Source organism: Felis catus, chromosome A2 (assembly GCF_018350175.1).
Source record: "Felis catus isolate Fca126 chromosome A2, F.catus_Fca126_mat1.0, whole genome shotgun sequence".
In the NCBI taxonomy this organism is placed as follows: Eukaryota; Metazoa; Chordata; class Mammalia; order Carnivora; family Felidae; genus Felis; species Felis catus.
This window is the reverse complement of record NC_058369.1, coordinates 61,258,539-61,273,889: the sequence shown is the minus strand read 5'-3', so window position 1 is coordinate 61,273,889 and position 15,351 is coordinate 61,258,539. Positions and strand designations below refer to the sequence as shown.

General features: G+C 64.0%; 1 protein-coding gene and 1 long non-coding RNA gene across 3 annotated transcripts; both read right to left on the bottom strand.

Annotated features, from left to right (window-relative positions):
- Window positions 1-30: 30 nt before the first annotated feature.
- Window positions 31-9,852, bottom strand: AEBP1 (AE binding protein 1). 2 transcript variants are annotated; one of them, XM_023250109.2, is made up of 21 exons: window positions 9,459-9,852; window positions 7,508-7,852; window positions 6,935-6,994; window positions 6,737-6,808; window positions 6,441-6,575; window positions 6,275-6,352; window positions 5,574-5,651; window positions 5,128-5,211; window positions 4,965-5,018; window positions 4,211-4,320; window positions 3,992-4,131; window positions 3,676-3,760; window positions 3,434-3,578; window positions 3,245-3,330; window positions 2,839-2,962; window positions 2,400-2,596; window positions 2,098-2,277; window positions 1,577-1,928; window positions 1,354-1,493; window positions 1,120-1,219; window positions 31-903 (listed from the first exon to the last, which is right to left on the bottom strand). In XM_023250109.2, the coding sequence occupies exons 1-21, from the start codon at window positions 9,709-9,711 to the stop codon at window positions 263-265; spliced, it is 3,459 nt and encodes a 1,152-aa protein (XP_023105877.2). In that variant the 5' UTR covers window positions 9,712-9,852; the 3' UTR covers window positions 31-262. The 2 variants fall into 2 exon arrangements, with proteins under 2 accessions (XP_023105877.2, XP_023105878.2); XM_023250110.2 differs by lacking the exon at window positions 5,128-5,211 and having other exon boundaries at window positions 9,459-9,800.
- A 729-nt stretch (window positions 9,853-10,581) lies between these two features.
- LOC109497359 lies at window positions 10,582-12,207 on the bottom strand. The gene is made up of 2 exons (XR_002740396.2): window positions 12,098-12,207; window positions 10,582-11,482 (listed from the first exon to the last, which is right to left on the bottom strand). It is a non-coding gene; the product is annotated as an uncharacterized LOC109497359 (long non-coding RNA).
- Window positions 12,208-15,351: the final 3,144 nt, after the last annotated feature.

Here is a 15,351-nt window from a genome sequence, read left to right as displayed (position 1 = left end):
ACCCCCTCCTCCCCTCCCCACCAACACGTGTGCCGTGAGCTTGCTTTATTGGTGTGGTCGGGCAGGTGGCTGACAAGTGTGCCCCACGCCCCACCCCACCGTGCCTGTTGTGTCTGAGGCTGGCAGGCCGGGCAGGAGCACCTCGCAGACCTGGGCTCCGAGATCTCGTGCCCGACTGGGCCCCCTCCTGGCCAGGCCCACGCCGATGGCTGGGGCTCCTGTGGCGGCGGCGGCGAGGGCTTGGATGTGGGCCGACCTGTGCTCAGAAGTCCCCAAAGTTCACTGTGTAGGTCTCGGCTGTGGTGAATGGGAAATCTGGACCCATGACTGTCTCCTCCTCCTCCTCCAACTCGTCCACTTCCATCTCCTCCTCCTCCTCCTGGGGCCCCAGCTCTGTCCCAAACTCCGTCACCACCTCCGTGTAGGTCTCCGTCTCCGTTTCCGCCTCCCAGCCCACTGTGGTGGTCTCGGGTGGAAAGTGCCAGGGCCCCGGGCTGGAGCTGGGGGCAGGCGAAGGGCTGAAGGTGGGGGAGGGGGTGGGGGGCAGCGTGGTGACTGGTGTCGGCGCCGCGGGTGTGGTGGGGCCCAACGTGGCATTGAGGCGCCGGAGCCGCATCTGTTCGCGCATGCGCAGCCGGTACTGCAAGCGGCGGCGCTGCAGACGCCGCTGTTGGGGTGTCATGGGGCGTGATGGATCAATGTGTGGGATGGGCCGGTTCCCGTTCATGGCCATGATCTCCCGGATGCGCTTCCAGTTGGAGCGGGCCAGGATGAAGTTGCACTGGGTGGCCCCAATATCGTAGTCCACGTTGCAGGTCTTGGCGCTCGGGGTGTAGCCCTCCGCGTGAGCCGTCACGCGGTACTCACCCGGATTCAGGATGCGCCAGTAATCGCCACCGCCCGCTGCACAGAGAGGACAGGTTCTGCTGCCCTGGACTCTCCCGTACCCCCAGCCTCCAGCCCTCCTCTCTGAGATGCCCCCGCCCCCCAAACTCCTGGCCCTCCCTGTGCCCAGGGTAGACCCTCCGGTGGGGACGCGGGGGATCAGGGCTCTGCCGGGCGTTGCCTCGCCACTGCCACACAGATCTGCTTGCCCGTACCCGCATGCAGACAAGGTACCTGTCTTCACACCGTGGTTGATGCCACTCACGGAGATGGTGGCATTGGCGATGGGGATGCCCTGCTCGTCCGTCACAACGCCCTTGATGCCACGGTGAACCTGCAGGAGGAGGCAAGCGTGGACGTGCATGCCAAGGCCCCACGCATTCCAGCGGCTCCCCTGTCCGGTCCCTGCCCCTCTGGACAGGGCTCCCCCGCGACCCCCACCCAGCCCACATGCTGCCGCGCCCCCACCTGCTCCATGAAGGTGAGCAGGGCCTCTTTGTTGTTCTCCCACTCCTGGGGCAGCTCACTCTCATGAGGGAACTTGTCACAGCCCAGGTAGATGGAGAGCTCCAGGCAGTTGGTGTGCAGGTAGCTGAAGTCATTGATAGCTGCGCGGGAGGCAGACACGGAACCGCAGTCAGCCCTGTGCCCCGCCACGTCCCCCGCCTCGGCCCCTCCCAGGCTGACTTACTCCCAGACCGGGGGTTCCACTTGGCCCCGTTGACGATGCCCATGCCACTGGTGTAGTCCTGTGCCTGACAGCCTCCCCGGTAGGGCTCGGTCATGGTGAGGTGGGCAGAGGCATAGGAGATGGCCAGCCAGCGGAAGATGGCATGGTCTGGGGTCTCCTGGGCCTCAGACACTTCATCCTCATCTTCTCCCCGGGCAGCTGCCATGGCCGCGGCCAGCAGCTGCTCTTGAGTGGGTGTTCGGGCCATGTCATAGGGGTAGGACACAAGCCTCTCCCCGCCATTCAGGTTCGCCCCCAGCACGAAGGGGTTCTTCTCCATCCACGCAATGATAGCCCGGACCTCTGTGGATACCTGGGGGTGGCCAGGGCGTGCGTCTGAGCTGTAGCCTCTATTACCCTCCCTGCCAGTACTCATGCCCCCTCTGTCCCCCCAGGCTTGTGCTGGCTCGGTCACCCACCAGCCCACCCCTCAAGTCCACAGCTCAGGACCCCAGGGTCCGGGCTGCTCCCCCAGGCCTTACCGTGGCGTCTGGGGAGAGGTAGCGTTCAGGAATGGGCAGGTTATTGTTGGGGACCCGGTAGGGGACCCATTTCCTCTCCTCTGCTCCCCAGAGCACAGAGTTGAGATCTGGGAAGTCTTCGTAGATGTCAAAGCCCTCCTCAGTCCACAGCCCCATCGCCCAGTTCCCAAACTCAGAGCCCTGGAGGAACCGGTGGGTGTGGTGTCATCCGGCTCCGCCCCAACTCTCCCACCCTGCCCCGACTCGCTGCCCCACCCGCCTACACAGCTTCTGGCCCCCACCGCCCCGCCCCACCCACCTACCATCTGTGCTGCCACCTCGTAGCCATCCGGGTTCAGTGAGGGTACCAGGTGGATGCGTGTGTCCTGCACCAGACTGCGCACACGGGGATTCCCGTCTCGGTACTCGCGGCAGAGGTACTGCATGAGGAGCAGCAGCAGCTCGCGGCCCAGCACCTCGTTGCCATGGATCCCGGCTGTGTATCTGAACTCGGGCTCCCCTGCAAGAGCAGGAGCCTCAGCAACCACCGGGCCTCCTGACGCCCCGGGGAATCTGAGGAAGGACCCAGACTGGCTCACTCCCAGTAGGATGGGGGCAGATGACACTTGTTGGCCCCGGCAAGGCACAGTGGGACCCCAGAGAGGCTCCAAAGACAGGCAGAGGCCCAGCTGCAGTGCCAGAGCCTCGCCTCGAATCCCTGCCAGGGAGGGACAGGCCTCCAGGGGTCCACGGGGCCCTCACCCAGCTCGTGATCCCCAGGGTTGTCCGAGATCTCCATGGCATAGATCTTGAGCCCGCGTGAGCTCTTCCCCAAGCTGTATGTGCGGGTGATAGTGGGGCACTCCTCGTTCACCACCTTCATCAGCTGGGCTCGGGAGAGAACACGGAGTTACGAAGCCCCCCACCCACCTCCCGTGGAAGCGGTCCAGGCTGCGGGGAGGGCCAGGCCTCTCCACCGTCCTGGTCTGCACGGTGGGGAAAGCCTCTGTGGTAGGAGTGGCCCCTGAAGGCAACCCCAGCCCCTCTCTGGTCCTAGTGCCAGAGGGAGGGGCCCCCAGCTGAGCACTGGCTGGCAGCCCTCTCAGGGGGGCGTGTCTGGGATCGGAGCACTGGACACAAGCTCTGAGCCAGGGAACAAGCACCCCACCTGCCGCATGTCCTTGTAGCTGTGGTGCCGGAAGTCCAGGTTGTCAGTGGTCACGACCTCATTCTGTGTATAGTAGCTGTGGACAGCTGCGGGGGAGGTGGGGGGGACAGGCAGGGTCCTGAGCTGTGCCAGCCAGCCCCCAGGTGGCCCCAGCCACCCCTCTGAGCCCTGCCGGCCCCCTGCACTCACGGGACATAGGACATCCCAGCACCTCCAGGCGCATGCACAGGCTGCCGTTCCAGGTGAGTGGGTAGACGCGGATGAAGCGGGCCACCACCGGCTCTGGGAGCTCGCTCAGCACAGGTGTGTCCTTGTCCACGTTCCCATGGAAGGTCTGGGGAGAGGCTGACCTCAGAGTAGCCCCCCACCCCTGCCAAGAGCCCACCCTCAGCCCAGATGGTGGGCGCAGAGCTGACAGCTTGAGTGCGCACCATTTCTTCATAGCCGTTGGTGTACATCGTCCACGTCTGGCTGTCGTTGCTGAAGCCCACGAAGAAGGATGTCACAAAGTCGTCACTGGGGAGCAGATGGCGGTCAGAGCAAGGCTGCCTTCCCTGCCCCAGGTCCCGGGCACTCAGGAGCCGAAGCCCCTTCTTCCGGACCTGAGAACTTAAGAGCTAGCAGGGCTGTATGGTGCTTGAGCTGGCCCTGGGAGTGGCTCCCCTGCCCACTACGTGCCACGGAGGGGTGATTGGGGACAGGGCCCCTAAATGGCCCCCTGGAATGTCCCATCCACCCCTCACGTACTGGATGCTGGAGTCACGGCCCTGGGTGATGACACCTGTGAACTTGGTGGTCCTTCTGGTGTCCACCTCGATCCACTGGGTCTGAGCGTCATCCTCAGCACACCACGCCCCGTCATAGTAATCGTCCTCGGTGGCACCGGCCTGTTGGGGGCAGTGGGGAGAATGAGCGGTTGCAAGAGCCCCGCGCTCAGCCGCAAGATGGGCCCATCCCAACACCCACCTGAATGTTGAGCCGGCCGCGCTGGGCCCCCAGGCCGTGGCGCAGCATGGAGGAGGCCCGGATCTGGTTGTCCTCAATGCGATGGGACTCCATCCCGATGGGGGGACACTCTGGGGACATAGCACCCGAAGAATGGTGGCCCACTGGCTTGGTCACTCCCTCCACCAAACCCAGAACAAGGAGCCCAGAGCCCACCCCCCTTACATCAGGAGACGCCAGTCAGGGCGGCTCCACCTCAACATGTGCTTCCCCTGCTGGGACTCGGCTTCCTCATCTGGAGCGTGGGCAGATGATGCCAGCTCCAAAGGGCCACGGGCTCACATGAAACCACAGGCAACAGCCACCCCAGAGCTCAGCCACTCACAGGCATCATCCATATCAGGACCTTGTGCTGTGAGTTGTCCCCTAGGCTTCATCCCAGGGCAGAGACACTCCAGCACCTCTCCCTCCCTTCTGGGCCTCAAGAATTTAAGAGCAAGGAAGAGTTCTGGAGACCTGAAGCACCACCAGGAAATCCAGGTTTGCGACCCACATGTGACTTTGGGTCTTTTGCTCCCACCTCCTTTACCCTGCTGCCGCTGTGGGGACCCCAGCCCCCATACCCACCTCTCAGCACCCTCACACAGCCCCAGCCGCCCCACATACCCTCCAGTCCACACACCCATCTGCAGCCCCCTCCACACCCCAGCCCCCAACCCCCACTCATTCCCCAGCCCCCCCACACCCATCTGCAGCCTCTGGGCCCCTCACTCACTGACTCTTTCTGTTGGAGCCCACTCTTCCTCCAGCTCCTCACCCTTCCGGGGTCCTGGAGGCAACAAAGGGAGGAAGTGGGGCAGAGGGTCCTGGAGCCTCAGGAATCCACTTGCTCTCCCACAGGGATCCCAGCTGTGTGGGTCCAGCCCCCGGGCACACACCTTTGTGGTCTTTGCCCTTCTCCATGGCCCATTTGTCATCTGTCTCCTCCTCCTTGGGGCCACCTCCCTCCTTTTTGGGTTTCTCTGAATGGTGGAAGGTGGAAGAAGCCTGTCATCTTAGCCCCGGGCTTCAGGGGACATGGATGTGGGGCTGAGGGCAGGGGCCGGGGTCAGACCTGCACTGGGGGCAGGGAGCTAGAGTGGGGGCCAGGCCTGCACCGGGGGCAGGGGGCTGGGGTGGGGGGCAGGCCTGCACCGGGGGCAGGGGGCAGGCGTGGGGGGCAGGCCTGCACTGGGGGCAGGGGGCAGGCGTCGGGGGCACTCCTACACCGGGGGCAGGGAGCTGGGGTGGGGGGCAGGCCTGCACCGGGGGCAGGGGGCTGGCGTGGGGGGCAGGCCTGCACTGGGTGTTGGGCTGGCGGTGGGAACAGCTTGTTTCCACTCACTCAGCTTCTCTTTCTCTTCATCTGTGTCCAGCTCAGTGTCGGGTTTCCTGGGTCTGGGAGGCCCGAAGTAATAGTCCACTGTGGGGAGGGAGAGCCTTGCTGAGGTGGCCCAGATGCTGCCCCAGGGCCCCCACTGTGAGCCAGAGACTGGACAGGACTGAGGGCGAGGTGAGGAAGTGGGATCGGGGTGGGCCTTTAGACAGAGATGAGGAGGGAGGGGCTCCTGAGGGGAGGCCAGCTAGTCACAGACAGAATGGGCAAGACCCTGGGACGTCACCAGCCTGGCCTGGGAGGGCCTGGCCTGGGGAAAGGCAGGCCAGGCTGGGCAGGGGGTGGGACACACGCAGGACGGGCCTCAAGTAACACCTGACACCTGTGGCCAGGAAGGGGCGGACTTGAGTGAGAGCTGAGCTGGGGCCAAGAGATTGTTGGGGACCTGGGGGCAGGTCAAGGGCGGGGACCGACTCAGGCCCCCATAGAAGGGGATGCAGGAGGGAGAGAAAGGTGCTGGCCTCAGCCCACAGGATAGGAGCAGAGGACAGAGAGGGAAACCCCAGGGGGCCAGGAGGCACCAGCCCAAGGGAGGAGAGCAGACTGGGCTGCGAGCCCAAGTGGGCATGGAGGGGAGGGGTGGCAGGGCATTGGGGATGCATCTCCCACTGAGCTACTGGAACCAGGGGTGTGGCAGGCAGGGCACTCACTGTCATCATAGTGGGGGATCACGTAACCGTCCCCATAGTCAGGAGGCAGCGGGGGCGGCAGAGGCTTCAGAGGAGGCTCTGTGGAGGTGGGAGGCAGGGGTGGGTCCGGAGCCCTCTCCCTCTGTGCCTGGCACCCTTCCCTCCCCCCCGGCTGCCCCCATCCTACCGATCCTCTCCGTGGGGGCCTCGAGCCCCGGCCCAGCTGGCTCAGCCTTCTCCTCAGGGCGCTCAGGCCAGAGCCGCTCGGGCCTCCTCCTGCTTGGGGGTGGCCGGGGCTGCTTCTGGCGCCGGATGTACTCAACTGAGGGGGAGGGTGGGCTCTGAGCCAGTCCAACTCCCCCCCCCCCCACCGCCCCAGACAGCAGTGGGGCCAGGAGGGCAGGGCCCCAGGTGAACCGACCACCAGTGGGTCCCCAGGCCAGGGGTCACAGTCCAGATGGGGGCAGAGGGGGGCCTACTCACAATCTTCATAATCCTCCCTCTCTATCTGGTCGTTGTAGTCCAATGTGGGCGGCTCGGTCTCCTCCTCCGGCTCTGTGGGAAATGCTCGTGGGTGCCTTGTTGAAGGCACTCACAGATGCCCCTGCCTGGGCCCATCCTGGAAACCCAGCTGGCCAAGGCAATCGGTCCCTCAGAGCCAATTGAGTATCTCCCACTCACCAGACTGGCGATCCAAATCCGTTTCTCCCGGACCCGGCCAAGGACTTGGGAGGGCCCCTTCTGCAACAGAAACCCCAGAGGCAGGTGGATGGGAAGCCTGCCCTGAGCCCTCACTGTGCATGGAGCCAGACCTGGGTCCTGCCAACAGTGCCCGATGCCTGACATGGCTCCCAGGAGGCCTGGGCCGCTCTGGATTTGGCCACCCTGATGGCGCCCCCACAGCCAGAGAGCTGGAGGGCTTTCCAGGAAGCCCAGGCCCTGCCGTCTGGTCCAACAACATGCAGGAGGATGGCTCCGAGGCTCAGGGGACAGATCCCAGGACAGTAGATGGCAAAGCCTGGCCATGAGGCTGCCAAGCACCCCCTACTGGGCCAGGGTGATGGGTGACCGCTGCACCGAGGGGGCTCCCACCCAATTGCTACGTTCATGACAATGACAAGGCTCCAGAGCCCACCCTGTCCAAGCGGCCCTTGGGATCTGCAGGAAGCTGAGCCCAGGGACACCCCCCCCGCCCCACCTCCCAGTAGCCTGGGAGGTCAAAGCCCCACAACCCCAGGAGGGGCCTGCACACACCTCCCTCCTGGGGCAGCATCTCAGGGCTGGAGCTGGGAGGCAGGGGCAATGGCCACCATGGGGTTTCTTCTGAGGGGGTCGGGGTGGGGGGCCTCTTCCCGGCCAAGGGCTTCTTGGTGGCCTTGGGTGGCTTCTCCTTGGGCTTCTTGGTGGCCTTGGGTGGCTTCTCCTTGGGCTTCTTGGTGGCCTTGGGTGGCTTCTCCTTGGGTTTCTTGGTGGCCTTGGGTGGCTTCTCCTTGGGCTTCTTGGGTGGCCTAAGGGGCCCCTCCAGGGGCTGCTTGGTCGACTTGGGGCCTTTGGCTTTTTTCCCTTTCTTCCCTTTGTCTTTGGCCTTTTCCAGAGGTGCTGTCGTAAATGCAGATTGAGGTCAAATCAATGGAGTCCTCACTCTATGCCCCACATGGCTGCCCCAAGGTGCCCACAACCTGTGCACATGGCCTCCTTTGGTCCTGGTTCTTGGACTGGGAAACTGAGAGGTTAAGTCACTTGGCCTCATGGAGGAGCTGGGATTGGAACCCATGCCTAACGTCCACAAGTCTCTGCTGCCAACACCGTATCTTGGCCCAGGACACAGGCCCTCACCCTCCCACCTGCCAAACTCAACAGAGGACCCTCATCATCCTCTTCTCCCCCACATGTCCAGTCAGCTGGTCAGGGAGCGTTACACTGTGCCGGGCACGGAAGGGGCAGAGACGTGACTCAGCCACCCAGGCCTCGGGGGTGGCCCGGCCTAAAGGGGGAGGAGGTCTCATCCCTACCAGCTGTCACACGCACTGGAAGACATGGGTCTAGAGCCTCCCTGAAGCTCCCTGCAGGGTCAAGAAAAGCTTCAGAGAAAAGGGCCACTCATGTCCCTTCAAGAAGTAAGAGGTCTGGGGTAGGTAGGGGGTCCTGGGGCCACACAGAGGACGGAGGGACTGGCAGGCACTGTAGCTGCTCACCCATCTCAGAGTCTGTGGAGGAAGTGGGAGCAGGGCAGGGGGCTGTCTGTGGGAATCCCCCAGCCCCCCAGTAAATGCTGTGCAGGACTTAATGGGGGACAGTGGCCACAAGGCCTAAACACAGAAACATTTACAAAACGCACACAGTCAGGAGAAATGGGGCCGCCACAGTGGCATCCAAGAGGCCAGGACAGCGAGTCTGGAATGTGAAGTAGAGGTGGGGGGAGGCCATGTCCTAGGACCCGCCCCCCAAGGGGAGGGGAAGGAGCCAGGAAAGATCTAGAAGGAGACCCAGGGGAGGGGCAGCTGACCTCGGGAATGATGGACGGTACCCTCGAGTCTTCTGGGAGAGGGAGATCAACAGGACCCTTGCCCCCCCCCAGAAAGCCACCATAAACAGCTGAGATTTATTGACAGTGGATTATGTAAGAGGGCCCTGGGCTGGCCGCCCCGGTAATACACCACCTCGTCTAAGTCACACGGCCACGGAAACCACTCTGCCCGCTGCTCCCAGCTGCCTTGTGGGGAGGGGTCTTCATAGCCCCTCACCTGCCTCTGTGTTCCCGGAAGGGGAGGCCTCCCAAGGAAAGTCTGAGGCTGGGACTCTGGTGGAGGCGCGGGCATGGCCAGGGTGTGCCACAAACAGGCCCGCCTAGGGCATTAGGGCAGTTTACAGGACAGGTCTGGGGAGGGGGCAGCAATGTCCCCAGGGGGCTCAATCCTCGCCCCTCTGGGGGCTGGCGGTGTGAGACCCCGACGACCCAAACCACTGGGCAGCAGAGCTGCGGGAGGTGCCTCCATGCGCAAAGGGCCACAAGCCAGCACTGACCTCTGCCTGGCACCGGGTCCCGCCAGACATCTGGGCTCTCTCCTGCCTTCCAGAGCCCTTGCTCACGCCGGGCAGGCTGGACAGCTGCCAAAGCCCTGCCATTCTCACCTGAGGTGCAGGGCGCCCCAAGGCCCCCCATCACTCTGTGGGCCTCCTCCAGGCGTGCCTCCGGGGGTCTTACCCTCTTTGGCGGCCCCCGGAGGCTCCCCCGGCTTGCCCCCTGACTGGGCTTTGCGGACGCGCGGGGTGGGCTCCGGGGGCGGTGGGGCCTCCATGTCGTCCTCCCGGGTCTCGGCCTCCAGCTCCGACAGGAAGCCCTCGAGGAACTCCTCGATCTCGTCGTCGGTCAGCACCGTCTGCGGGCGCCCCCCGGGGCACAGCGCCAGCAGCGCCAGGAGGCAGCCGAGAAGGGGCGCCCCGCGCACGGCCGCCATAGCCGGGGCTCGCGTGGGGGCCGGGGGCGCGGGGGACTCCGGGGTGGTCGGGGGCCTCCAAGGAACTGCCGGCGGCTGGGAGCTCCGGCCCCGCGTGGCGCGCTCCCGCGCGGACCGCCTCTCCAAAGCTCCAGTGGCGGCCGGGGCGGGGGCGCCGGGGCTTCCGGAGCCGGCTCCCCCCACCCCTGGGGAAGGAGGAGGAGGAGGAGGAGGAGCCGGGCGTGGACTGAGGGGCTGCGGAGGAGGGCGGGGGGGGGGGGGGGGAGGCGGCGAGCTGTCCCGGCGCCGCGCGCCTGGCACTTTCCGAAGCGGTAACTGGGACCGCCTCCGTCAGGGGCCTGAGGCCTGCGCCTAGGAAGGAGGGCCTGGGGTGGGGGTGGGGGGCGGTGGAGGGAGGTCCCGAGGGCGCAGGCCCGAGGGGTCCGATGCCCGCCCCTCACCCCCGCCCTCGCCAGAACCGTCTGGGACCTGGAGGCGAGGAACCGGCACCCGGCCCGCCCGGAGGGGTCCGGAGCCCTGACGGCAGAGCCCAGCCGCGGCGTCTGGCCTCCGAGATCCTACACACACACACACACAACCCCCCCCCCTGCCCCCCGCCCCAATCTCAGGGCGAGCCCACCCTTCCCTCTCTCTGGAGGCTTGGCCTGCAGCTCTGCCAACTGTCACAGCTTTCTTTCAGACGGCTAACTTCCCGGGTGCATGGGCCCTGTGCTGGTTCGCCGGGAAGGATGGCGCTTCCCGGCCTCACTCTGGTGGGAGGCAGGTGCAGACGTGCCCTGGGTGCCCTCCAACTGCTTTGCTGGGGTAGGGGGTCTCCAGGCAACGCCCCTCCCCCAGCTCCTGGCCCAGGAGGGAAAATTTGAGAGGGGGCAGAGTCCTTTCCATTTTATTAAAGTGTGTGTATAATTCCCAGGAATGGGGCTCAGCAGTCCCACGGTGATTTCCACACAAGGTCAAGAGTTTCTTGCCCACGCCTACCTCCTGGTGGCCTGGGGATCACTTAGGACCCAGCAGCCCACTTATCTGGCCTCTCCTGAAAATGGTGCAGCTGCAGGTTAAGCCAGATCAGATTGAGGGATGATTTTAGGGGCAGTGCCTGTGAACCCAGCTCCATGTGGAAGATGTGGGGGCCACGAAGGCAAAGTGAACCAGATTCCACCCCTGAGGAGCCAGCTGGGAGAGAGGACATGTGCCTTCAACCCAATCCAACCCAACCAAGCTGTGTGCTGGGATATGCCGTGGGAACAGTCCTTCGGCACTGATGGGGGGGGGGGGCACTAATGGCCCTGGTTGGGTCCCCCCCCCCCCCCCAACCACTTTTACTGTTTCTTGCAGTGAGCACTGCCTCACCTCTGGACACACATTGCTTCCCCAGCAGCTCAGATCCCAGTGAGGACAAACAGCCGTTCCCCTCGCTCCTCCTACCAGAACTGCTTTTTAAACTCTATCCAGTGGCTCCAGCCACGACATGGACCTGGGGGCACATATACTGGGCAGAGAATGTCAGGACCAGCCCAGGTCATCTGCATGGCTGCCAGCAAAGTTCAGAAATCCCACAGTAGATCGTGTCTGTCATGGGTGCAGGCACAGGAAATCATCACATGGCGGGCCTACTGTTTCCATAGGCTTCTAGAAGGGCAGATGTTGGCTGGCGCCAAACGGGCATCCACCTGCGGCCAGAGCTCCCAGGGCAGAAGACATGCGGAAGCCAGAAGATGCACGCCTGGACTCCATGGTCAAGTCTAGCAGCAGAGCCCTGAGCCACGGTGGTCTGTGAGGGTGACCTGGTGAGGTCGTTGGGAAAACCCAGCGCCCCCCCCCGCACCCCCCCCCCCCCCCCCGCCGGGTGGTCGACGGGCAGAGTGCAGAGCTTGGACCAAAGGGAAAGAGGACGAGCCGGTCAGGAAGCCTTGGGTCGGCAGGCAGCTGTGGCCAGCCTGAGGGACACTGCAGGGGCAGCTGGCTCAGCCCGGGGACCAGGCAGGACTCAGGGAGGGTCTGCGTGTCTCCTGCTCAAGGCCCTTTCTTCACTTCTCACCGGCTCACCCTCATTCATGCTTAAAAGGGCAGTGGGACCATGTCAAGAGCTGGTCACTCAGGTGGGGTCCCAGCTCTGCCCTCCCGGCCATCTGATGGCACCAAGTGACCCCACGACTCCGCAGCCCCAAGGTGCAGAGCAGGACTGTGCCCGTGCCGCACCTGGCACCACATCAGCCCCGACGACACGCCAGCTCCCAGCTCCTGCCATGTCCCTTCAGAGAGCAAGCCCCCCCACCTGAGCCCCCAGCCCGGCCCCCTGTGCCTCCTGTCCCTGCACAGACTTGCTCTGTCACATGTCCCCAGGCTGGTCCTGGTGGCAGAAGGGATGAAGCAAGCAAGCTCTTACCCGCAAATGTCCTCTGTGAGCCTCTGAATCATCATTCTTGAAACTTTGTCTTGGAATTTGCTCTGTTGGCCCCCAGTTGAGTATGTCCAGCGGGGAGGCTCAGGCCGGGATTGGGGGGGGGGGCGGGTGGTCTGAGGAACGTCACTTCCCTGGGAATGTTCCTGAGTTCAGCTGGCTCACACATGGATCAGATTTGGGCCCAACATCCTCTGCCAGGGAAAATAGAAACCATGAAAAAAATGAGAAAGGAATAGAGAGAAGCTTTTCCTCAGCCACAGTGAGTCACCAACAGGAACATGAGCAAAAAGCCTCGTGGGGAGCTGGGCAGGGTGGGGCAGGGAGTTGGGGGCCCTTGGCCCCCAAGCGTCTGGCCAGGTGGAGAGGAGGGGGTGAGTGCCTTCCATGCCAGGCCAGTACCCTCCAACCCTGCTCAGTGGGCAGGGCTGGGACCCCACTTAACTTTAAGACTCACACCCAGGAAGTCCCTAAACCCGGGCCCAGGTTCCACCTGGGGGGCAGGGAGGCAGCACAAGGCCTGCAGTGGCTGCCACTCACCCTTCCAGGGTCCAGCGCCCCTGCTCCTGGGCAGGGCATTCATATCCGTGTCCAGGGGCTCTCGTGAGCTAGTCTGGGGGTCTGCCGGGCACCCTGGCTTCTGAACCTCCATGTCCAGCTTCCTACGAGAGGCCCCGGCCTTCCCCCTCACTCCCAGGGAGGGTCTGCCCAAGGGGCCACAGCAGGACTGGGCTCGACAGGGAAGAGGGTGACATCTCCCTGGGGGGGGGGGGACCTACCCTCGCTGCCTCCGGAGAGAGAAAGGAGAGCTCTTAGGGATCCTGTGGGCTGGGGTGGGGGGGTCCATGGAGCTCCCCTGCAGCCACATGAGGATGAGGCCGGGCATGGCCAGGCTGGGGTCGGTCCTGTGTGGCGCTGGGAGCCGAAGTGCACTGCTGAGGGCTACTGAGAACCACGCCTCAAGGGCTGCCAGCCAAGGTAGGTTCTCAGGAGAGACAGCCTGAGGGGTGCCCCAGCCAGGGTCAGGAACAGGGGCCCTCAGGGCAGCAGTGAGGCCCACCTGAGAGGAGTGGGTGGGTGGGGCAGACACCCTGCAGACTGCAGTGGATGGGGGGGGGGGTGGGGAGACGTGTGGGCAGAGCTGTCCCCTGTGGGGGATGCCACGGCCACTTTGCCCCATTCAGTAGTGCCCTGTCCCCCCAGCAGGGTGCGGTGTGAGCCACAAACTCCCACATTGGAGGAGGCGAGGAGGTGGAGAAGAACAGGAAAGAAAGAATAGAACCCTCTTTCCCATCTGGTGAGGTCAGCCCCACAGGGGTGGGGAGGGAAATGGAAGCTTTGATCTGGGTCCGAAGGGATTGGCCTGGGACAGGAGGGAGAGGAGATTTCCCAGGAGTCAGTCTTAGGCCTGTGACCTTGAACACTTGGGTTGACTAGTCTGCAAGAGGAGGGTGGCTCCAGGACCACCAGGGCCCCCTCCCCCAACAGGAAGGGAGTCCCATTGGGGACGGTCCCCAAGGAGCAGGGTTAGCATCTGTGTTTGCAGCTCGGACAGCTAGGGCCTTGAGAAGCATGAGGGTCAGTCCCATCCTGGGGCGCCCCGGGTGACCTTGGCTCGGTCCCCCCCCCCACACCTCAGGGTTCCTTCTTTCCAAATGTGGGTCATCCACATAAGCACTAATTTTGCACATCTAGGTAATGGGGGGGCATGGTGTGGGCGTCAGGGGACCTGGGGGGACAGGAAGGAGGCCCTCTACTGGCCCTTCTGGGGAAGAGCCAACCTCTGGGCCAAAAGACAACCTCAGGCCAGGCAGCCACCCCAGCAGGGGACTGCCTCCCCCATTTTGCTGCGGCTGGAAAGTGCACCATCTCATTGCCCTCCGACCCCCAGTCTCCAGACCACAGCTGCCACCCCCCTGGTGCCAGCACCCTCACTTTTGGGTCCCCAGGCCTCTGTGGCATGGGTCCCTGACTGTGGCTCACTGGTTCCCTAAGCAGGCCCTTATGGAGCACTCAGCCTCAGTGTGGCCCAGAGAGCCATGGGGTAGCCTTCCTCTGAGACAGTCTGGAGGGAAGGGCAAGTCAGTGACCGAACCCCCAGAGGACAGAGGGCAGAGGAGGGCAGTGACCTGCCGGGAAGTAGTGTCCTGCTCTGTGGAAAAAAAGGCGGGTCGGGGGGAAGACTCTACCCCCACCCTGGAATGCCCCCATCAGTCACCCATGACTCGGGTGCTGGCGTGTGGACAGCAGATGGGGCAGCGGTTTATGCTCTCTCTATGTGGGCTCTGGAGCCTCTGGCACGAGGCTATGGGGCCATGGCGGCCCTGGCTCCTCTGCTGAGGCCCAAGTGTCACCAACAGACACCTAGTGACCCAGCCTGGGCAGAGGTGGGAAACTCACCACCAGCAGCACCAGCGTGCCCAGGGTGTAGATGGGGCAGCACAGAACACAGGGGCCAGGGCAAGCAGGAGGGCTGAGCCTGGGAGGCTCCTGGGTCCTCTGAGGAAGCAGCTCAGATATGGAAGGCTGGGCCTCGGGGGGAACAGAGCCAGAGTTCAGATATGGCCGAGTGGGGCCTTCTGAGGGGCCTTCCTCCATGGCCCCGTTGGCCAGCCTACCTCAGATGGCAGGAAGGCTGGGCTCTGGACGGCAGGCCGAGGCATCAGTCTCCAGACCCTCTCTGTCTCCTAGAGCCCTGGGTCTGTCTCCAGGGACTGAGGGAGGAGGACCCAGGTCCACCAGGTCCTTCCATTCCTCTCTCTCTGGAGAGGCCCCCAGAAGTGCCTCCTTGTCTGCAGTCTGGATGTCACCAGGAGGGCTAGGCTGGTTGGGCCCACAAGAAGGGTGGTTTCCAGAGCCACGGGGCCTGGGGTCTCGCAGACGAAGCCTAGCCATCCACACAACTGGAAGAACAATCTCCTGGGTTTCTGACAACTTGAAAACCACATGTGATTTTCCACCATCCGGTGTCCCTGCCCAGTTTGCTGGGCCAGCACTGCTGAGTGAGCAGAGTTCACCCGGATTCCTTCCACTCACCGCAGGGCCCAGCCCCTGGGGAAATGGGGGTCACCGCAGCCGCGGGGGTCGCTGCTGGCCGGCTGGGGGCAGGCTTCCAGTGCCCTGAATCTCTTCCACACTGGGAGGACAGTGTGTAGCCAAACAGGGTCACAACTGGCCAGTGTCGTTCCCAGGGGAACAGGGGTTGTTCAGTTCCAAACTCCTTTTTTAAAATATTTATT

Bases quoted from the DNA above. Each gene is read 5' to 3' on its own strand.
- AEBP1 (XM_023250109.2), bottom strand. From the start codon at position 9,711: ATGGCGGCCGTGCGCGGGGCGCCCCTTCTCGGCTGCCTCCTGGCGCTG. The intron at 2,278-2,399 runs GTAGGTGGGTGG...CGGTTCCTCCAG, and splicing joins ACGAGGTGGCAGCACAGATG to GGCTCTGAGTTTGGGAACTG. The intron at 1,220-1,353 runs GTGGGGGCGCGG...CTCCTCCTGCAG, and splicing joins TGCTCACCTTCATGGAGCAG to GTTCACCGTGGCATCAAGGG.